Source organism: Chiroxiphia lanceolata, chromosome 10, assembly GCF_009829145.1.
Source record: "Chiroxiphia lanceolata isolate bChiLan1 chromosome 10, bChiLan1.pri, whole genome shotgun sequence".
Classification (NCBI taxonomy): Eukaryota; Metazoa; Chordata; class Aves; order Passeriformes; family Pipridae; genus Chiroxiphia; species Chiroxiphia lanceolata.
The window spans coordinates 13,113,639-13,137,583 of NC_045646.1; the positions used below are offsets into that span (position 1 = coordinate 13,113,639).

The 23,945-nt window shown below is 40.3% G+C and overlaps 1 protein-coding gene across 22 annotated transcripts in view; it reads left to right on the plus strand.

Moving 5' to 3' along the window:
* The first annotated feature begins 2,185 nt into the window (after positions 1-2,185).
* DLG1 (discs large MAGUK scaffold protein 1) overlaps positions 2,186-23,945 on the plus strand; it is a 143,523-nt gene continuing 121,763 nt past the window's right edge. For all 22 annotated transcript variants that reach the window (XM_032698414.1, XM_032698416.1, XM_032698421.1 and 19 more), the window contains exons 1-3: positions 2,186-2,253; positions 2,526-2,657; positions 16,865-17,031. In XM_032698414.1, coding sequence (XP_032554305.1) covers positions 2,235-2,253; positions 2,526-2,657; positions 16,865-17,031 — 318 coding nt within the window. In that variant the 5' untranslated portion in view covers positions 2,186-2,234. The remainder of the gene's footprint in view (positions 2,254-2,525; positions 2,658-16,864; positions 17,032-23,945) is intronic.

The window sequence follows — 23,945 nt, forward strand, 5'->3', positions numbered from 1 at the left end:
AATTGTAAAAAAAAATTAGTTTTTTGCTGTAATAATACATTTTTGTCAGTCAGCAAAATCAACCCAAATGCTGCAGATGTCTCCTTTCTGTTAGCTAAACTTAGGCTGTTCTTCCTATCCTTCTGTATATATATATATTCCTCTGACATCAAGAGGACTATGGCCCCTTTAGAGTACATTTATTGCTGTTGTAAACAGTGAAAACTGATGAAGCCAGATGATGGAGGCTTCTGCCAATGTCCCTTTTCAGAATGCTTTCATTTCAAAAATACCTGAACTGGTACAAGTTGGTGCCAAAACTCTGAGATATGAAAATACAATTAGAAAGGAGGAAAATGGGAAATGTGTGTCAGTTAGCACTAAATGTATGTTCTGCTTTCTTCAATGAGATGTGTGAACACTTTTACAGTACATAGCTGTGGGAGGAGGAAGAACTCCTGGCACAAGTCTAGGAACAAAACATGTGAGTATTGGGTAAGGAGAGAGGCCTTTTCTAGATCTGGGTTAGATTTGTTACAGTGTTTCCTTCAAGATTAGGTCTTTGCCACTGCCAAATCTAGTCTTGATTTTTAGACTTGAAATTTGGAAGAGTTGCCCAGGAGATTCTTTTTAGGTTCCTGGGATAAACTCTTGAACGTTTTCAGTTGTGTCTAAATCAAAAAAGTGTAAATGGAAATGCAAACTTGGATTGAAAAAAAAAAAAAAATCACATCTGCAGGATTTGCTTTGAACTTTCAAATCTCTCCTGCGTCTATGCACATCCAGGGTTTGAACTGTTTCAGCTCCTAGGCTGTGGTTGATTGTCTATCTGATTGAGAAATAAGTTAACATTCCCTCTCAGTACAAGCATTTGAGTCAACCCTAAACACACCAGTTTTAATATACAGCTCCCTTTAATGAGCATATAGAATATTGTGCAAAGATCATTTAGCTCACGTGTGTTTCTATCTGTCACCCATCTCTATGCTCTGTCACCTCTTTGCTATCTTGCAAAAAAGCAAGTGGTTTGTGTTGCCTTTGAAGGCACCTTGTTACCATTTCCACACCACTTTTTTTTTGAGAAAGCAACTTTTGAGAAAGTAACTTTCATGATTCTGATCAGTCTCTGATGTCAGCCTGTACGGCCCATTCCTTAAATTTTCCGACGAGCAAGGCTTTTCGTGCTTTCTCCCACGATGTCCTCATGCTAACCTTATGTCCCCTGTGAACTGCAGCAAAGCTATTTCTTTATCCTCCTTCAAGTAAGCCCTTCTTCCTCATCCTCTTCTTTGCCAGGATGACTGAAGGAAAAAAAAACAACCCAGCAACGGGTGGATACCGGTGCTCCGTGAGTCCCTTATTGCGCTGGCAGGCACGGTCTGTGAGGTACCTGTGTCCTCCTGCCTGCCCCGTGCCCTCCTGCGGGTAACGCGGCTCTGCCCGAGCGTGTTCACAGCACGACCCGCTCCGTGCCCGGCAACAGAGCCAGCACAGCCCTTTGGTCCGGTTTTGCCCACTGACTCCGGCAGCTACAGCGGGACAGGTACCGCAGGTACGGGCGCACACCTGGGGCCGCCCCGCCCTCCCGCAGCACAGCCCGGGCACCGCCAGCGGCGCGCCCGGGACGGCGATCAGCGCCCGGGACGCTCCGGGCGGGTTTCGCCCGTCCCTGTTCTCGTCCCGGTTGCCGTCCCGGTCCCCGTTCCCGCCCCGTCCCGCCGGTGCCAGCGGCGGCCCCGGGCTCCACGCGGGGCCGGGCCGGGGCGGGGCGGGGCGGCCCCTTTAAGGCGGGGGGGGCCCTCACCTGCCTCCTCCCCCGCCCGCCGCCAAGGTACCGGCCCCGCGCCGGGCCCTGATTGGGCGCCCGCCGGGCCCGGTCACGTGGGGGGGGCGCGCTCCCCACTGCCTCCAGGCCGCCATTTTGACTGGAAAGTTTGGAATTTCCGAGCGGTGCGGGCGGGAGGCGGCGGGAGCGCTCCGGTCCTGCCCGCCCCGGCGCCGCCGCCACCGGCCCGCCGCGCCGCCCCGCACCGCGCTGTCCCGCCCGGCCCGCGCCGCCCCGTGTCCCGCCGAGGCGCCGCGGCGGCGCCGGCGAGAGCCCCGCGCGGAGCCGCTCACCCGGCGGGTGGGTCCGGCGGGGCGGCCACCGCCCCCCCGCGCCCGGCCGGCAGGGGGCGCCGCCCCCCCGCGCCGCCCCGCGCCGCGCTCGGAGTTGTGCGGCGGAGCCCCCGGGGCGGCCCCGGGCGCGGAGCGCGATGCCCGTCAGGAAACAAGGTGAGCGCCGCCCGCCCGCGGCCGCCGCAGCCCCGGTGACAGCGGCTGCTGCTGCCGCCGCGGCGGGACGGGCCAGGACCGCGCGGGCGGGGGGCGGCGGGAGCAGCCGGGCTGCGGGCGGTGCGAGCGCGCCGAGGGCACCGTCCCGCCCGCGCTCTCCCGGCTGCGAACAAAGGAGCTGGGGCGGCCCCGGGCGCGGGGGCTTGTTGCATCCCCGGTGCTCCTGCCCCGTGCGCCCGGGTCAGCGGTGTGTGTCTGGTCTCCGCTTGCAGATACCCAGCGAGCCCTGCGCCTCCTGGAGGAATACCGCTCCAAGCTGAGCCAGGCGGAGGACCGGCAGCTGCGGAACTCCATCGAGCGTGTCATCAGCATCTTCCAAAGTAACCTTTTCCAGGCGTTGATAGGTAAAGGCTGACTTCTTTCAGTTTGTGCGCAAGCCAGCCAGTTCTTGCTTGTGGTGTCACTTGTAGTGTTAAAAGGAAAAAGATATTTTGCCCTTACGATAGAAGCCATGTGCTTCTTGTCGTTGTGTTTTTGTTTTGCATAGTAACACACGTGCTGTTACAGATCAACAGTTCACTTGTTACGTACACTTACTTTATTTGAGGCCTTTGACTGGCACAAACTGTGGTGCAGTTTTTATTTCTGTGACATATTAGACATGTAGATTACTTTAACCTGTTTTTTCATGTATTTTTGTTCACCTGATATCTAAGGAGGGGGTTTTTTTTGTTTGGTTTTTTTTTTTTTTTTGTCCATGTATAACAGACTGATGAATGGATTGAAATGTTTTTAGTCTGGGGTAGGACTTGGGCAATTCCCACAGAAGAATCTCTAAAAACATCACAAAGTGTATAACTGAAGTGCAAATTTAATTTAAAGTAAATGAGAAGAAACCTCTAATGCTTCAGAGACTACTATAGACATCTTTTCTCTTTTGTTCCATATTCAAGTGTAGTGAAAGCACTACTGATCCTCAGTTTAGAGTATTTGTAGTACTTGAGTTAAAATGTTCCTGTAAGTTCTTAAAAGTACTTGCATATAATTTTGAATTATCTGTGTGTCTATTTGGAAAAAAACCAGCATAAATAGAACTTGCAGAATCCTGTGTTTATTTGGAAACTTTTGCAGGGAAGCAGTGAGATGTGGTTTTGCCTTGATTGATTGTCACTATCTCTATGACAGCTAATGTTAGTTTACCCACAAGAATAAAATTGGTTCTGTATCTTTGTCTTTTAACAAAGTAACCAGTGTGTGAAGGGTACTAATGACAAACACTGTAGCTATATTTGTAATTTGTCTCAGTGAATGGGTAGCGTTGTAGGGGTGTGCATCTTCCTTCATAGTGCTGCAGTGTCTTTATGTTGTGGTGAAAACACAGGGCCAGGCAAAACATAAACATGCATTGCTACATGTGGAATGTTTTCTTCTGGAGTGTTTATTTCGTCTTTTGCAGGTTTTCAGAAGTCAGTAGTTGTGCTATGGTTTTTTTCTTATCATCCAAGTTCATAAAAGATAGTTGTGAAAATAGGTCAATAACAAGGATCTTCTCCTTAAAGGAACCCCAGATTTCTCTTCAATACTCAGTTGATGCTAATCAACTCCATGGTGAAGAGCTAGACATCTTTGTGGGGCCATGAGTGAACAGAATTCACTCATTGGTGCCTCAGACTGTTGTTTTTACCCAGCAAATTTCAATGTTGGCTATAATTTTTCTTGTTCTGGGTGTGTGTATGTGTGTGTTTTGGGGTTTGTTTTAGGTGTTTAAGGTCCATGCAGTACTCTTTTCTCCCGTTCATTGAATAAGATACCAGTCTATAAGCCTTTGACATTCAAATCTGCAAGGTGTAGTTTCCTCTACTATCCACATACAAATCTTCATTGTTTATAACTCTGCTCCTAGTAGTAGTAAACTTCAAATAGCAGGCAACCTCATGTCTGCTGGCTTTGTTCTGCAAGAGCAGAAAACAGGAATGTGTTTTTACCTTTATGGGTTCCATGACCTGTTTTCTGGTCTTGCATGTCACAGCAGTGGGCCCCTGGTTCTTGTGGAGTTTCATCTCTGTGTGCACAGTAAGAGCTTCTTGGGCATGTTGCATTAACTTTGCATTTCCTGGCTCACTGTATGATTGTTTATTAGTGTGCATGCATATATTCCCAAGCCATTTGTCAGAAGGCTGGTACTTTTCAAGCACTTTATGCTATCAGCTTGGGTCTTTTTCCTTTAACCTGCTCCTTTCTGTGGAAATACATCAGGGGAGTTCTTGTCCATGGCAGGCTGCTCCTGGCTGTTGTTTTCCTGGAAACATCTTTTTTATGATGTGTCTACCATGAAGAGTGGGAGGACTCCCTGGAAAAGATATGATCTGGAGGATGGCTGCAGTCACTGGGAAGGCCTTGAGCCTGCTCCTGCTTGTCCTCTTTCTAGGAGGATGCTGGATGAAGTATTCAGTTGAGCTGTGGGTTAGGCTTACCTGAAATACTCCATCATTTACTGCTTCATGACTGAATTTTAAGTGTGCCTTTTAGAGAAGTTGTGATGTGTTCTCATCTTAAATAGCCAGTGCTGTTCTGACAGCAAATTTCTGGCTCAACTATACCAAGTTATTTCTCTTACAGATACTTCTTCTAGCAAGTGTGCTACTTTTAGTTTCTAAGGCTTTTTTCTTTTTTTTTTTTTTTAGTAAAATAATACTAAGAAATTACAACCAAACTTCATCCATTATTTTCTGCTTTTTCTGCCAAGTTACTGCACTGTATCCAAGACCTGACTGTCTGGTGGGTTTGTGAAGGCTGCAGTCAGGATCTGCTGTCAACTTCTTGTATCTTTTTTAGTATAATTTTTGACTTGGCAATCAAATGCTGTTCTTTCAAGCAATAAATAGAAATTACTTTATGCACAGAAATATATCTTTGGGTTTATAATGGAGGAAATTAAGTATTCCTGAAAGCTACACTGATTTTAACAGTGTTTCCTGAATTTAGATACACATGAAGAAATTAAAGTGGTTTTTTTTTTGAAATTTCCATTGGAGTGCTGAAGGATAAATAGTATTACTTATTTGAGCCTTTTTTTATGTTGTCCTCTCCTTTTAGTTCTATCAATAAAATTTTAGTTCAGCAATCTACTAGCTTGACCTTGTACTTAAATTATGGCTTTAAATGATTTGAATTAGACCAGTAACCAGTTGGTGTGAACAGCCGGTGCCATAAGAGCGACATTGCAACAATGTTATATTTTAAGTGAGATAACTGTAAACTTCAAATTAGTAACAAAAGTAACTAAGTATGACTTCCTCAAAACAGCCTGTGCAATTCCAAGTAAACTTCCTGTTGTGGAGGCAATAGGTAAATAGTGTCCATTTCATGTAAACTTCCTGTTGTAGAGGCTCAGAAATGTGTGGTATCTTTTCTTTTCTAGCTTATGACTTCTTGGGGGCAGTTAAAATGGCTTGTTATTGATATTCTGATCATTGGGAAGGTGAGTCAGTTTATTAAGAGACCAAAGGAAGATATCTACATGTAGAACCATGGGATCACTTTGATAAAGTATTTGGTATTTTTCCCCAAATAATGAGGTAATAATTCTGCTGATGAGTTCTGTTTCTAGTTGAGGTTCTCTCTTACCTTCTCTGGAAGCTACAGGTTCTTGAAAAGGTACCAATATATTTATCTTCTTGAAAATATAGGAAGAAAAACACTGGCATGCGTAAGTAACACTCCTGAGAGAAAAACGTGAAGCAGACTTATGTTTATACACAGAATGGTTTTGCTTAATTAAAGTCTGCTTTTAATGGGTGTCATGCTGTGGTTGACCATATTAAAATAGTCTTCTAAAATTAAAAGTATTATAGCTATAGCTAGAAACATGAGGTAGTTTGCTACGTCAAAAACATTCCTTTTTCTGACAATAACTTACTCCATTTGCACAGCTGTCAGAAAAAGGGAAATCTAGAAATCTCTACATACACTGGCAATGGAGTTGGCTGTGCTGCCCTTCTTGCCTAAAATGGGGTGGGGTTTTTTATATCTATGTTATTTTGTATTTATGCATATACAGACTTTTTACTGTAAAATAGCAAATCTGAGTAGGGAAAGTTGAATGTGTTGAATTTCTTATGTGTAAGCAATCTCATTTATTTCAATTGGAGTCCCTTTGCACGAAGATCTGCCTTGAGAATTGTGCTTATGCACTGGCTCTTCTTAGCACTAAACATCCAGTGTGAGAAATCTTGAACTAAAAATATAGTGGTTTCACAGCTTCCCTCTGGTAATCATGAAGTGTTTTTAACCATAGTTTGGATTCATTAGCCTTATGAATTGGACAGAGTATATTAAAAATGCTGTTAATACATTTCTAAACCTCAAAATAGGAAGTCCCATCTCTGAAAATTTTGAAAAAAATGGATGGTTGCATCAAGTAAACTCTTTGTTCAGGTTTCTCAGCAGTCTGACTGGGATGGAAAATTCTAGGAATATAAAACATACTCTGCAGATTTCTCATCTCTGTCCACACTGGCTTTCTGAACTCTAGATTTTAGACTGAAGTAGGCTGGATTGGGTCAGCACTGCTCAAAGTTGGTACCCTTTGAAGTGGACTAACCACATTTCTGCTCCATGGCATGTGGCCTCAGCTCTCTGAGCTGTGTGTGGCATCTCTGTAGATGTTGTTGCTCCTCTTGATCCTTCTCAATCAGCCACCTTGTTGTATACTTGCTGGCTCAATTGAAATCAAACACAGTTAAAGCAGAAGCTCCTCTTGAACTGAAACCAAAAGTACTTGCTTTTGGGGAATACCAGCCTTTATTTCAGCAATGTAGTTAGTTAATAGAGCATATGCCATGATGACACAGTTAACTGCAAATCAGCTCAGGCCTTCCCATTTTCAGAGGCTTTGGCAGGAGTTCTTTCAGGCTCAGTTGAATAATATTTACATTAAGAATCCAGAAATTATTTTGACAATAAGTTGAGGATCGGGTTAGACAATCAGTGAATATTGTTGAGGTTTTTTGTTATTAATATTTTTTTTTAGAGGAAGATTTAGGGAGAATTGGATCTTCTGTAACACTGGAATTGTTGCAGATGCTAATTTTTCACATTGAAATTTTACTCTTGCTGCATTTTTGTGACTTTTTCCCCAGATTGCAGCTTCTGTAATACAACATCTTTGCTCATATTTGAGGCTGAAATATCCATGCAGTATAATCCTTGCAACTTTGAGGTATTTGTCAGCTTTTTGGATGAGTTTCCTAAGGATATATAGGTTATGCTTGCTATGATCTCCTTTGAAATTTAAACAGAAGTTGGTTGGTTTTAGAGAAATTTGACCTAGGATTGTATTTTCAAAGGTAATTAAGTACTTGATTATTTTCATCCAGATGGAGGGAGGATAAAACATTTCAGTTGGTGTCTGGATGACTGGAGTGTTAACTTAGTCATTGTCAGTATGTTTCTGCCATGCAGTTTGTCCAAATGTCAGAATGTTCCAGTTTTTGGAAGAACTTCATGTCTTCTTCTCCAAGGAACCTAACAGTGAGTGAAACAGTCTCACTGAGCCTCCATTTTAAAGAATTACTATTTTATGTGTATGTAGTGCAGTTTGATAGTTTGCTTGCTTTTTAAAGTGTTTTCCATGCTGTATTAAGTGTATGTACATGGTGACAGGGCAATGTATTGAATTTTTGGGATTAGGTGCTGCTTTTGGTAGCCTAAAATAGCAAGTAAGACTAGTGTAAGCTGAGTAGCTACTGGTATGCAGATAAATAGCATTGTAGCAAAAGTTTATCCTTGTGGTCATTGCACTGACTGTTTATTCAGTGTTGAATAGCTGCACTGTAGAATTTATCAATTACAGTATTCTCTTCACAGGGTTACCATTGAAAGGGTCTGTTGACAAGAAAACTTTGTCAATAATTCTGCTGTTCATCCAGGGGCTGAAAAGAAAGTTGAAGCTGGGAATAATTCATATAATTTCCTGATTTTGAGGAAGTTTATCTTCTGTCCTTTTCTTGCTCCACTTAGTTTCCTGTGTTCTTTCACCTGTTTTCCCTGGTTCTGATGCCTATCTCCTCCCATGCTGCTGTGTTCCTGGCTTTGCTCCTAATCTCCTTCAAGATTTGCTTCAGTGCTGGGTACAATGTAGAGGAAGGGGGAAAGTATGAGAGAGGATACTTGTCCTAATCTTATTCCTGCTTCCATGGTGGTCTCAGCTGAACATCCTGTTCAGCTCTGCAGCTGCAATGCTACCTGGCCCCTGTGCATCTGGTTTGCTTGTATTTTAGGGATGGTGCTTGTTTTGGTGCAGGTGGAATGAATCTTCAAAGAAACTGAACTCTAGCAGCTGACTTGTCTCCTTGCACAGATGGCTTCCTGAATTATAACTAGGCCAAATTTGCAAGTTTGTTGAGACTGCAGAAGGTGTAGGGCTGACACTGGAATAACCTCCTTAGCTTTGTGTTCTTTCTCCAAGTTACAGGAGGCTCTAGAGTGCTTCAGTAAAGCTTTTATAGGAATCTTGTCATGTGCAAGCATCTTCCCAGCCATGCCCTCAAAAAAGCTGACTTGGATTGAAATTAGAAGGTTGGCTGAAGACAGAGGTGTAGTAAGGAAAACTTGAAGGCAAATTGCAAAAGCATTGCAGATTTAAGTGGTTTTCAGAAACTTGTGTTAAAATTTGGCTGCAGGAAACGTACGAGTGTTAGTGCTGGAGGAGGTGCTGCTGTGTGTCACACCCAGCCTTGTGTTGCCACCATGTCACATAATTACTGTGGAACCTGAACATTCTGTAGGTAGAGGACACCAATGCTTGTGCTGTCTCATCTAAGCAAACAGTGCAATTGTATGAAAGTTTACTTGGAGGGCTGAGTAAACTCATCCTAAAACTAGTTTGATTTTTTTTGAATGCACTTATCTGGTGAGAAACCTCCTCAGTCCTGTACTGACACTATTTAGGGGACATACTACACAATAATAACACATCCTTTGTCCCTGACAGATTTTTGTTACCACTGAAGACAGTAGTAAATACATCCCTTTAAGAAAAAGTTACATTGTTATGCTGGCTGCTGCTTTGCAACTGGTGTTGAGATATTTGGAGGGGGGGGTAGCTAGGAGTTCATTTTTAGTTTCTGTATTAGTTGTTTGGGTTTTTTTTCTTTTTCATGTTTGTTTGGGGGTTTTTTGTTTGTTTTGGGTTTTTTGGTGGTTTTTTTAGGCTTTGCTGATGACTAAGTGCGCATGAGGTGACATCAAATCAAAAAGTATCACAGGAGAAGACTGTTGTGTCAATTTTTGTCCGTGTGATGATGACTCTATTTTTTTTTTAGGTTTTTCCTACTTTAATTCTGGATGTAGGAGAAGACTCTGTGGGTTCCTGAGGGAAAACTGGAAAGAGGCAATGTGAAAGAAAGACTTCTTAAGGAAAGACTGGACTTGGTACTTAGTCTAGTTGACATGGTAGCGTTGGGTCATAGGTTGGACTGGATGATCTCAGAAGTCTTTACCACTGTAATGCATTCAGTGGTTCTATGAAGATATGGTGAAGGAGTGATTAGTAAACAGAGGTAAATATAAATGAACAATTTGGAAAGTGTAAGTAGTCAGGCTGGCAAGGAATTGAATTTATGTGAGTGTAAAAAGCTAGAGGAATAAAAAGCAAACAATTAGGCCTGAGGTTAGATGAGGGCAGTTTCAGCTGAGCACCAAGTAAGGAGAATTTGTGTTAGTGGAAAATAACATCTGGAATTTGAGTTAAGCAAAGAAATATGTGCAGAAAGGATGTTCAAGGGTAGGACACTGTTACTGAAACAAGTGAAAGGGCTGAGGATCAGTAGCTGGATGCTAGAGCTTCTGGCAAAGGATCTTGAAGAACAGAACCCGTGTGGTGAGGAAGTTGCACCACAAGTTGCTCCTTTAATTTTTAAGAAGTCTTAGTTGCACATGGCAGTTTTAAAGAAGAAATAGACCCTGAAACAACAAACTCTGAAAGGGGCTTTACAGGGCTTGTGATGAGGCTGGTTTTCACTTTCATCCTGGTGTGAATGCAAATATTTATTTTTGACCAGATGCACAACCCGTTACACAACACAAACAGCGAGTACTCAGAGTACTTACTTAACTCTGGTCATTGGCTTGGTAAATGGATAGGAAGCTTTTCTTGGTGTTCGTGTTTTCTTGTGGATCACTAATCATACACTTTTCAAGTCATGGTTTATGTGTGTTAAATGGATATTCTTAGCCTGTTATAGCAGGTGTAGTAAACACGCAGGATTGAGACTTCCTTGGAATTAATAGGAGTTGCTTTGCAAGCGAAGAATGAAAGTCTGTAGTGTTGGCAGAATCTTTTGCCTGTTCTGACAGTGATCATGACTCTATGTTTTGTCTATATATTCATTATGTTGAGCTGTTAAGAATTTGGCAGATACCATACATCTCAAATTGCTCTGAACTGAAATAGCATGTTGACCTTTTTTTTTTTTTTTTTCCATTCTAGTAGTTTTAAGACTTAAGTTTTCAGTGCTTTGGCAGGAAGCCCTAGGAAATGAAGATGTCTTTCCCTCCCCCTCCTTGAGTTAGAGTAGTACTTAATTTATAATGGGATGACACCTCTTCCTGGACAACATACAGGGAGTCAGATTCTTAACAGACCTGTTTTATCAAATACGGATAACATCATAAACAAACACGGGCATTTGCATGTGCCCTATTTGGATGAACAAATGTCTGAGGAGAGGCAGACCAATGAGAGATGTCAAAGGAATTGCTCACATGGATGGATCTTCAAGTGAAATACTAAATTGAATAAATCAATTTCTGAGGAAATTCATAAGCTTCTTGGTTGCTTGAAAGCTTGAGGGAGGGTGGTGGCTCTGAGAGGTTCTCCTGAACAAGCTGATATTGAAACGCTTTGTGTGGTAAAATCTGTACATAGATGCAAATGTATCTAGTGGTTTGCTGACTTTGGCTGAAATTGGTTTGTTTAGCTGTTGAACATGTATCAGAAAGGAACACTTCACTGAGTTAGTGCAGGATTAACTATGGAGCTGAAGCATGTAAATCCCTGCTGCCGTGCAGAGGGACCTCGACAGGCAGAGGAAATGGGCTGACAGGAAGCTCGTGGAGTTCAACAAGTAGAAGTGCAAAGTTCAGCACCTGAGGAGGAACAATCCTTTGTACCAATATGTACTGTGTGTCACCCAGCTGGAAAGCAGTGTTGTAGAAAAGGACCTGGGGGTCCTGGTGACACTGAGTTGAAATGAACAGGCACTGTGCCCTTGGGCAAAGGTGGTGAACAGTCTGCTGAGCAGTCTCCTGGGCTGTGTTAGACACAGAATTGCCAGCAGGCTGAGGGATGATATGATCCCTCTCCTTTGCATTTTAGAATGCAAAACATGAATTTAGAGTTTATAAAAAACGAGCAAACAGAAAACAGACATGAGCTTCCTAAATTAACTCTTGCTCATGCACAAAGCTGCTAACTACATTAGAACTGGAAACCTTAAAATGAGGATACTATTAATATAGTGTATACAAATGTGATTGTTAAATTCACATACATTGTGGTAGCAGTTTACAACTTTGTGTGGTATATCATGTAAGGGCAACAGTTCACTGTTTTACATGTCCAGTGTCCAGTGCAGTCTGTTGTAGTAAACATGTAACTGTTTTAGTTCAAGAAATGTTAAGCTTGTGTGGAATTTCCTGGCTTTTATTTAAGAAAAACCATCTATAACCCACAAATGGTCAGGATGCTTAAAGTGTAAAAATGCAAAGGCCACAAACAGTAGGTTACTGTGATCATCAGAGGAATGCTTTTAATTTTTGAAACACTCCCACTCCTGCCCCCCCCAAATCGTTTAAATTGGAAAGACCTGTAAGATCATCAAGTCCAACCATTAACCCAGCACTGCCAAGTCCACCCCTAAACCACATACCTAAGGATCACATCTACAAGTCTTTTAAATACTACCAGGGATTCAACCATTCCCCTGGACAGCCTGTTCCAATGCTTGACAGCCTTTTCAGTGAAGAAATTTTTCCCAATTTCCAACCTAAACCTCCCCTGGCACAACTTGAGGTCATTTCCTCTTGTCCTATCGCTTGTTACGTTGAGACTGACACTCACCTCAACTACAGTGTTGTTTCAGGTAGATAAATAGTAAACGCCAATGAAATTTTATTATTTCCCTCTATACCATAAATTAAAGGTTCAGTATCAGAAGCCTGAAACCAACATCATGTAACAAAATTAGAGTGAGTTGCTTGATAGTTGTTAGAAAACCAGAACATATTAAAATATGACCAGGGAAGAACAGGGAATGGGAGACTGACTGGTACATGGAGATGTGCTATGTTAATGGTTTCTTTTTCTGTTGTGTATTGTTGAGATTGTTGTTGTTTGCTGACATATTCTGTGCTTTACTCTTTCTTCTTTACTTTGCAGTTTAATTCCGTGTATATACTGTGTGTTTTATACACGTTGGATGCTTGTTCTTTGTTCTGTTGTCCCCCAGACTTTTTTTGCCCAGTTCTCAAGGTTGGTTTCCTTTGACCAGTAATTAGCAGCTGATGAGTTGTTTAGAGTCTTGAGGCCTCTGATACCTCTCTGTTTTCAAGGCCTCTGCTGTCATGCTATGCTTGGTCTCCTCTATGCAGCTTTTTGTTCTGGGGTCATAGGTAATTCATTCCCTACAGAATAACCACTTGTTATTGGTATCTATTAGGTACCACATGCACAGACACAGACTCTTCTTTGTACATCCAGTCTGTGTTTGCACGTGCTTGTATTTATGTACAGCTTTTACTTAGCTTTGGACAATTGTGTGATATAACAACAAATGGGTTTACATGTGTATGCTATTTATGGAATATATATATATAGTAAATATTTATTTATAAACTGTGTGTGTATTATATATAGAAATATTTATAAAAGTAGGTACTAGCTCACACAGTTTTCTGAAGCTGAGTAAAAGCCAGGCAAGTTGGGTGAGTCACCTGGTCTATACATAATTGGTGGTAGAGTTGGACAAGATAAAACAAAGCTCTGGGCAGGCCAGGGCAAGTAACATGAGGCCCACGGTCTGTTAAAAGCAATGCCAAAACCTTGTGTATAGGGTTACACCATTCCCTTAAGAAAATGCTATTATAGGTATCCCATGTTTGACTTGTAAAGCTACAGTTATCAAAAGGTTCACACATAAGGGAATACAGAGAATAATTCTGCTCAACTTTATTTTACTGGATTAAAATTAATTGTATTAATTTATATTGCTATACTAAAATTAGTATTCTTTTCTGTAGGAAAGGTGCATGTGGAAATCTTGGCTTGGCAATAAGATTTTTAGAACATACACTGATCTTAAATTATCCTGATTACAAGAGTACTCTCTGTTGGATATATAGCAGAAAGTAACAGACACTGCACATACCTGTACAAATGGCAAGCAGAGGCCTTATGTCTGATTTCTGAGGAGCAGGGAAGAAATCGATCTGAAGGAATGGTGTCATGTTGCTGGTTGGAATCCTTGTCCTCAGAGGCAGATTCTGAGACAGAATTGATGTAGTCTCTTGAAGTGCCCTCAAATATACCTTAGGAAATATAAGAATTTGTTTGTTTCTGTAGTTCTGATGTTCTTTTAATTACTGTGTTTTGCTTTTTAATGAAACTGGAACTCCCTTGTGAAGTTGATTTTGGTTTCAATTTGTATTCAGCAGATAACTCTTTCTTGTTTGCTCTAAGAGTGAGAAGTTTTAGTTTCTAGTGTATCATGTTACTGGTGAACAAGCCTGTTCAGAGAACAAAACTAAGATGAGGGAAGAATATAAGAAGGGGGTGAATGATATGCCAGCAAGCTGCTTTTAGACAGGAAAAAAACCCCAGTTTGTCACCACCGTTTAGCTTTTCACAGCACTAATAGGTTAAGAAATATAGTTTTCTTTTTCATAGGAGTCCTCCTTTGCAGGACTGATGGTCTGTCACTTGCTTTGTATATGTTTTTATTCCTGTTGTGATCAAGCATATCTCCAATTTGGCTACTTCATGTGGTTTTACTTGTAAGCAGACCTAATTCCAGAATGGTTTTTTGTGTTGCCTACCATTCATAATTTTTTGTCACTTTGGCTTCCTAAAACTCTTTGCTCCTATTTTTCAAGTGTCATTCAGCTGTTCCTTTAATGTACCCCATCTAGTTTGTGTTTTCTTTTACTGTTGTGTGATCCCTTATTTGAATTAGTTCTCTGTAACTTACTTTGAGATATAATCTGTCCTGGAATTAAGATGGGAGAAAAGAACTGGAACATAAAAATAGCACATCTGACTTGAAGAGGGAGTCTGACCATAAATACAGCTAAAAATTAGTATTTTACTGCCTGCATTTGAAAGATTTAGGAAAATGTTAGAACTTTTCATGTGATAATGCATCCACAGATTCACATGTCTTCAGCAGATATTCAAGTGTGTTGATGTGGTGAAATATTTTTGTGAGCTGATACATAGCAGTAGACCAGAAGAATCTTTGTAGGTTGAATTTACTGTGGTCTGAGTCTCTGGCTTTAAAAAGTGTAAATGTCAGCATTCATTCCTTATGGACCTAATGCATTCAGGGTTCATAGTTGGCTTGCCTATACTTGTACATACTTAATGTTTGCATTCTGAGTAGTAAAAATGTTAACTTTTTTTTTTTTTTAGGAAGGTAGATATTATCATATAGATACCAGGTTCCTAGAAACTTTGTGGATTTGGAGCGGGTTCAGGATAAACAGAAACTAATCCCCTTATTAAATGGTGCACATATTTCTGACATCTTTCAATAGCAAGTCTATTTTGGTGCCCTTTAGAGAGACATGGAGATGATGTATGGGAAATACTGTGCTTTTTGAAACCAGTCATTCTGCAGTATGAATAAATGGCTACCTCGGCTGGCAGGGACTTAAAAGAAGAGTAGCAGAATTGAAAATCGGTGTCCTAGATTTCTGTTGCAAAACAGTTGCACAAATAACCCCTTCCCATAAATAATGTAGTGATCTTCCTGGCTTGGTTGCTGTGGATTGCAGCTATAGAATCAACTTAAACCACTGCCTATTTTAATATACAGAGTACTTTCTACTGGGGGGAAAAAAATCTTTACTCGATGTGGTTGATTGAGGTATTAATGTTAATGCAGCTACAAGACAAATTTGCAGCTGAGGGAGCTAATGTGGAAGATAGATTTAAAGGCAATTTGTATCTCTTAGGCTGCTTTGCTCCTGTATATCTAGGTCACTTAACATCTTCTGCAACCCTCCCTACCATTTCTTCCAATCAGCAGCGCTAAGAGCAAGTATAACTTTAAAAATTAATGTCAGCAGTTGATAGGAATTTGACTCTTGCTCAGAGGAGAGAGTGGAATTTGAGAATTTCAGCTTTCTGAGCTGGTAGAGAGCAGAAGTGCAACGTCTATGAAAACACCTAAGACTGGAATACCAGCAACAGTAGTTGAAACTCTCAGTTGTGTGGTCTTTCTTTTGTGGGGCAGCTCTGTAAGGAGTTGGTTATTGTGTCTCTCTTACTGAATCTGAGCAGCTGCTGAAAAGCTACAAAATTCTGCAGATTAGACTCTTCCTTATTCATAGTTGGGTCTTATTTCCTTCTTTGGCTTACTGTGTCTGTATGTTTGTATTCTATGAAGTCGGTACAATTAAAAATCAAGAATTTGCAATTCCTGTTTAGCAGATTTTTACTTTGAATAAGAGACTAAAAGCCTTACAGGATAACTTCATTTGTCTGCCCCTCCCTTAGCCTATACCTTTTCAGATTTTTTTTTTTTTTTTAATGTGTGTATTTATGGATGTGAATACAGTTGTGGTAGCAAGTTTCATACACTTATACTTCACAGAAACACCTTTGGTACTTCTTTAGATCGTGCTGTTTTTGTTGGTGCTTCATGTAGTGGATAAGATGTAAATAAAAAACTAAGGCAGCCAAATTTTTGTTTCCCCACAAGTTTCCAGCTGAGTCTTCAAAGTTATGGAAAAAGCTGTTTGCTAGTTCGTAAGTAGGACTTGTAATTTGTACTGTTAAGTTTCATTCTATTTCTGTTACTTAGACTGAAAAAGCAGATGACAACCTATGCTAATCAATCTTTCCTTTCCTAACTTCTTACAGCTTCTCTCTTGCTGATTTCATCAGTGTATTTCTATTTCTGTGGTCATTTAATTGAAACACATACCACAAAAGAGACCTTCTAATATTGCCCTTGAAAAATAGATTTCAGATAACCAAAGGCTATGTTAGTTGAAATGATGTATACCAGAACTTGAAACATAGACACCCATCCCTTTCATTATTCCATGGCCATTATTCCATATGCTTCTGCCATTCCTGCTGCATATGGTGCCACCAGGGTTGGTGGCAGAGGCCCAAAGTGAGTGGGGACATGGAGAGATGTGGGTGTAAGAGAGTGAGTTGTGTGTTCACTGGGGGAGGTTCATGTGATCTTGGTGATACCTATGAATTTACTGATGGCAGATGAAGCTGTATCCAATTTGTTTTTCACGACGAAGATGTACTTAAAGTCAGAATATTATAGTAGTAACTATAAAGCCTAACCTCAGTTTTTTTTCACATCTTTAGATATTCAAGAATTTTATGAAGTGACCTTATTGGACAATCCGAAATGCATTGATCACTCTCAGCCATCTGAACCAATACAGCCTGTGAATACCTGGGACTTCTCCAGCCTTCCAAGCACAACAGTGACATCAGAAACACTGCCAAGCAGCCTTAGCCCAAGTGTAGAGGTATGATATAGAAGTCTCTGTTTTATTTTTTCTTGTTGAGACTATTAGTTCAACATTGTTCTCTACATTTCCTTCATTTTGTAAAATATTAATTTTCAAAGAGAACGTGCATTATTAAGTAGTCATAGGGGATTTAATTATTGAAGTGTTTAATAACAGGTATGCATTTTGCTTAGTCAAAAATTTATAAACTCAAATGTCAAATGTACCATTAAGTGACCATTAAATTGGATTTATGCTTTGATTTTGGAACCTTGCTGACAGGTTTAGTATGTTTATACTCATCCATACTCGTGACTCTTGAGTCATTACTTCATTAGTAATATGGGAAATCTGAGGCTGTGTCTTTCTAACAGTAAATTTTTCAGTCTGTTGATATGAAACTCCCTGCTACTTCTATGTCTGTGTTCTGGAAGGACTTGTTTTTGAAAACTATATGCAGCCAGTTGTCACTAGTGAGTGGTGAGAAAACTGAGCAGGGAAATGCGTACTCATGTACAGTTCAAGTTACAATGTTGCTTGAATTTTTTTGCATCAGACCTCTTATTTGTCCCCAAAGAGATGAGTTTTGTTCCAAGTGTGCCCTGAACGCTGACAGTGCTGTAGGAGGTGTGTGAGTGTCTCCATAACCGAAGGAAGGGCTGTGCTGCTCCGTTTCCATGAACTGGCCATAGAGCTCAGGAGGAGCACTGGGAGAGACCAGCCAATGGACTGGTGCTACAGCCTGGAGGGAAACTCAGGAGCTTGTACCACTGAGCAAGATCAAGGGGTTAGGATGCCTTAGTGAGTGAAGCTTTGTCAGAGGCTGTTTGGACTGTGTAAGAGAGTCCACTTAGCTGCAGATCAGAAGCGTGTGATGTGCTAATGAATTTGTGTAATTAAGAAAAATAAGTGCTTGTGCTTATTGTACCTTTTCTCAAATTTGTTATATTGAATCTAGTATGAAATACATCAGGAATGCTTTAAAGAGAACTACAGAGGAAATTCAAGACTTGTGTTCTTTTGGAAAGTAAAAAATGGCCAGTAGATGAAAGGTCAGCCAAGCCAGGGGCGAGAGTTACATGTTGCCAAGAACAGCCATTAAAATCTCCTTACATGAAAAAAACTGAGCAGCCTAGGTGTGCTGTGTTTTTCAGGTTTGTAAGTAATTGAACACCGAAGAATTAAAATTCTAGTTGAACTTGCAGTGTGGGAATAGTTTTTCTTTGATTTTTGAGAATCTTGATTATACACTGGAAAACTTAAATTGTATGTCTCTGTGGAATCTTAGTTACCTGAAATTGCACAGAGAAGGCCGTTGTAGTCATAGTCACCTTAATGAAAACTTTCTAAAAATTGTAATGCTAGGGTATATGAGAAACAGTATGGAAAAGACCATATTTACTTGTATGCCATCATCTAAATCTTAGGCTTAGAGCTATGGAACTTCCCTTTCTGAAGATATGGTGGGAATGGCATCTCTGAGAAGCAGGAGCAAAATGAACAATGGACAATAGGATAGGCAAGGAGAGGCAAAGCTTATTTTGTCTACTGAGGTGTTTTGAAATAAGCCGGTTCTAATGTGTTTTGTGTTTGCATGTGCAGAGAACTTAATGAGGCACTTTGAGAGTCATTGCAGTTGCCCTTAGTCATGGAGGATGGATGAAGTTCCAGAAAATTGCAGATGGACAAATGCTGTCTTTTAAAAAGGGAATATATAGGAGCAAGGCAGGAGAGGAGGATCTAGGTTTAACAGGTACAAGGAATGATTCTTCAGTCTTTTGGTAGCAAATTGGAAGTGATAAAGGAGACAAATAATAGGTGTCATAGTTGTTGATGACAGTTTTGTCAAACAGTTTCTTTCTAATGTGGTAATAGTTCTTGTGCTGGGAAGAAACAGTAAATGTGATAAATTCTGATTTCCATAAAACTTTTGGCAGAGTTTACCAGGCTATCTTTTGAGATAATGTATCAGTTAAAGTTTCTAAGAAAATACATCCAAGTTGTTATTAGTGAACACATCCTGATTAAAATAGAAATGAAATGATAGAAAGAGAATGGTGTGTTGCTGCTTCAGCAGCTGAGACTAGAACAAAGCCTTGGGCAGTTGGAGTAATTAATGGACAGGCTCTGGTTCAGCAGAACCAAGTACAGTGTCCTGCACTTTGGCTGAACTAGTGGAAGTTGAATAGTTAAGAAGTGGTTTCTCAGAAAAGGTCTGGGTCAGTTTTGAATCTCAAGGTGAGTCAACCATGTCACGTTAATAGACGAAAAGAACACGTTATTGACATAAGTGTGTTGTAAAACTGTTCTGTTCTACTTGGTCTGCATAAGGCTTTGCTGGAGATACTGTCAAATTTGAGGTACCATGGTGCAAAAAAAAGATGTATAACTTCAGTGCTTAGAGATTGACATGGAGGATCTAAAGCTTGAAAAGAAGTGAAGACTGCAGAGATTTGGTGCTGATTAAAAGAATTGAACACTTAACTGGGAAGCAGAATTTTCATATATTTGTAGACAAATGTGAAAAAGGAAGGTAATATCCTGTGCAGAGCTGTACATGGGTAGTCTCCCTTACTGAAGGTCTTCTGAGGCAGCATGACCATCTTAAATGGCTTTTTCCCCCCTATAATGCACTTGGGAACAGTCTAATGGACTTGAGGATTCATGCCCCTACCAAAACATTTTGTTATTGCTAAATATGCTCCTAATTCTAGCAGCTGGGACTGGGAAGCACAGATGTGTTACTATGAGATCTGTTTTATGATGTTGCAAGTGTAGCACCTTTTGTGCTTCCCCTGTTGGAGAAACTTGCTGACATCTGAAGTACAGAATAGTGGTACTGATAAATCCAGGCTTTGTGATTGTCACTTGCCAGACCCCTCCAGAAACTGTTTCCAGTTGTATACAAGTTTATTTATTTTGTGACCAAGATGTCCATAGTAACGAAGACTTATCAGCTCAAGGGTACTGTTTTTCCCTGTATCTTTCTATATTGTACAGGAGGGTGTGTATAATTACTAAGTTGCATCTTTAGTTTTTATTCTCATGTGCTGTTAGGCTGCTAGTAATACAAGGACTTGTCCTTCACACTGCACCAGTGACAACAGGCACATTATCGTGGCAAGGTTATCACTGATATATTGAAAGGAAGAATGGCCTGATTTGGAAAGTCTCACCAGAGACATAAGTGTTTGTTCTCAGCTGCACTGTTTGCTTCTCCAGTACAGTCTGGTGGTCATGGTATGTAGTGTTACTTAACGGAACCTGGTCTGGTGTGGGTTACTTTATTTTTTTAAATGGCCCAGATTTGAACATTTATGACAAAGCTACCTGTCTTCCTTCAGATTTTTTTTTTGTCTTGAGTATCATGTGAAAGCCACAGTTGTTTGACCTTCAGTACATGAAGGTCGGATTTTAGATTTACTGCCAGTGTTTAAAAGCATAGTTGCACATGTTAGTGTTGATCCTCATTCATGTGAAACTGAAAACAAGCTTTTCTCCCAGTCTCGGTCACTTACAGTAAATGTTACCTTGTATTTCATTAGTTAGAATATTGTTTCCATGTTAAGTCATGAAGGTGAACAATTTTCAAAAGTGATAGGTTAGTTTTGGTTTCATTTTCTCTTTCTAGTATGTCTGAATGTCTTAGTTTAGCTTTCAAATAGATATGAAAATTGTTACATAAACATATAATCTTATATGTTTTATTTGCCTTAATTCTTTCTTCTTCAGTGACTTTTTTTTCTTTACATACCTGTAAGGTGACACTTCCTCCTCAATATTTTGAAATTTAATAAAAATTATGAGGATATATTCTTATATATTGACAATTTATATTCCACATATTTGCTATGTGGAGTATGTGAAAGTTTCTTTTTATGCTGTAGAACTTAATGTGTTTTGGTTTCAATAGTATGCTTTTTTAAGCTACTTAGGCTTTTTTTTTTTTAAAGTTATTTTATAATTGGTTTTAATCAGCCCAAGGGCATAACAATTCCAGTACAGCATGTGTTTAACCTAATGATTTGTTTTGCTTGCCGAAATTTATTAGAGACTAGGGGGGACTTCACTTTAATATTTAATCTGCTTTTGTTCATAGCCATTTTTTTTAACAGACTCTCACTTTTTAGGCTTTGAATGCTGCTGTCCAGTTCTGTGTTAGTTCATTAAGCAGGTACAAGCAGATTGGCATACCAGATGCACTTGGAGATTATTTTAGCTGTATCCTGTTGCTTGCCAGGCCTGTGAGTCTGTAGATGATAAGAATGGGACATTTTTTTCTTGCTTGGAAATTGTTAGTCTTTGAAGTAATACATTTCAACCCCGTTTCTTTTACCTTGAGGATACCTTTTTGCTGTGGTTATTGTGGGCCAAGTAAGTATTCTTCCAGCTGACACTTTGATGGTATATGTGAGAACTGCTTGAGACTGGGAATATAATGCTCCCCTAAAGGGATTAAGGATTGTATTACAAGAACTTTCTACACAGCTGACTTTGGGAATGACTTTTTAGCAATGTGTTCTTGTGTATATACATAGAATAGTGGTATACAAGCTTAGGTTGCCTGAGGACTTCTAATGGGACATAGCCTAATTCTGTTTTTGTCTTTCTACTTCTGAATCAAAAGCCAGGACTTCGTAATCCCCATAGGTTGTGTATTAGAGAAAGTTAGAGCTACAGACTGCAAGTTTTCCTGTTCACAGCAATCTGTTTTCTTTTCCATGCTCTATATTTCCTGGAACCTTATTTAGCTGTTTTATTTGTTTGAATCTCCAGCACAAAATGATAATGGAAAAAAAAAAGAAAAGACAAAAAAAAGGCAGAAGAGTGACTCAAGACAGCGATAAGCAGGCAAGGAATGTTAATCCTTTCAGTGCTAGGAAATAGTAAAAAAACCCCTACATGTGCAATTTGAAAAGGACAAATGGTTCATACCTTTTCCTTGTGTGCATTAAATACTGGGCTGAGGTGTGCACTGGCAAAGGTAACAGATCTGAAGCAAGATCTCAGCGCTGGGAACGGTCTGAGAGCTGTGTGTGTGCGGGAGGGAGCGGCCTTGGAAGCTGTTTGCTGTGATCTGTGGTGCCATCTGTAGGTGGGACAGTTCGTGTTTGACAAATACGCTGGGAAACTTGAATTAGTGATAGAAATCTCTGACCTAATTGAGTAGTGTATTGCTAAGAAATTGTTGTCTCGTGACATTCTTTTTTTTCTCTTTAAATCTGTAGGATATGTTTTAATATTGTGATCATTTTAAATCTGAGAAGTTAAAAAGGGTTTGCTGTTTAGCTTGAGTTAAAAGTAGCCCCACTAAATTAATTTTAGATGTTAAAAAACCCCCACTGAACACTGTCTCAAAGGAAATGTTTTGCCTTAGGGGAGGGAACTCAATCTGGAGTCTCTTACAGCTGGGCAAACATCTCTCTGTTTAGTGAGTAATGGTGGCTGAAGGACTTTGGTCTGATCTGTGGTTTCCACATCATCTGCACATGCCCATGTGTTCAGTGTCTGGCATGTAGAGAGACTGTCTGGCTCACTCTCTTCTAAAGCCTGTTGCCAAATTCTTTTTTCATGAAAAGAAAGAAAAAGAGGAAGTAAGGAAACAGCTGATCTGTCTGTAATTTCAGCTAAAATTTGTCACCAAGGCAGAGCGGAAAGGAAATTATCTAAACATCTTGGAATTATAAAATAATTGAGGATCACCTGTGAGGTCCATCAGATTGCAAAGGATTTCAGCCAGCTGAGCCTTGAAAATCTCCAAGAATGGGAACTGCAAAACTTTTCTGGTCAGTCTGTTCCAATGCTTGACTTATCCTCATGGTGAAAAAGCTTTTCCTTATTTCTGACTGAAATCTCTCTTTCCATTTATTTGTAGTTTCTAATGTTTTTCCTTCATACAACATGAATTTGGCTCTCTTGGGTAACCTCACTGTAGGTACCTGGAGGCTGTTTTAGATTCTGCTGAACTTTTTCTCAAAGCTTAAACAAGCCCTGTGCCTTCATCCTCTCTTTCAGGGTCAAGTCTTCCAACCCCTTCAACATCTTCATGGCCCTCTGCAGAAGTTGTTCCACGTTATCAAAATCCTTGTCATATTGGGGGCCCAAAATGGAATGCAGTATTCCAGATGTCCTATTACAAGTGCCAAGCAAGGGGGAATAATAGTTTTTTGGTATTACTGACCGTGTTTCTGTTAATGCAGCTCCTGTTTGCCTCCTTAGCTATTAAGGCATATTGCAGCCTTATGTTAGGTTTGCTCAGTACCTGTCAAAAGACAAAGAGTAGTCAACATGAATATTTTGAGAAGGTATAAAGTTAAGCTAACCTTCTTTCCACCTACAACGTGGGAATTGGCTTTCTTTACAAAGCAAGCAGTAATGTCATCTTAACCTTTGTAAGATTTTGATAGTTTTGTGTAACTTCTTAATAAGGTAAGCTTATGTAGTCTGGAGGAAAGAATTTTGGATGTATGGTTTCTAGTGAAATGAAATAATTGTGTGTGATCAGTAGCAGTTTGTATTCAGAATGAAATGGTACATCGAGCAGTTAATCAAGATCTCAGAGGAAGCCTTGGAAGGAGATACCTGCATATGTAGAGCACATTATTAAAACAGCAGGATACTCTAGTTCTGTTTTTCTGTTTCTGAATTTTAACTGCAGTACCTTCACCTGGCCTTTACAAAGTCAGTCGTACCTGTTGTAATAACAAACTGTTCCTGGGAAAATCCCTGACCTATTGTGCTGTGTTCAAATACCTTCTTTGCCTCAATATTTATAGAGATTCAGTACTGGCTGGCTTGGTGATATGCTGTGTCTGATTGTTGTACTCCCTGTTACCATGCTGGTCCTTTATGCTTGTGTCTGTATGTGCATATTGCCCGTCTTTTGTCTCAACTCCTCTGCAAACATGACATGCTTGTTTTATTTGAGCACC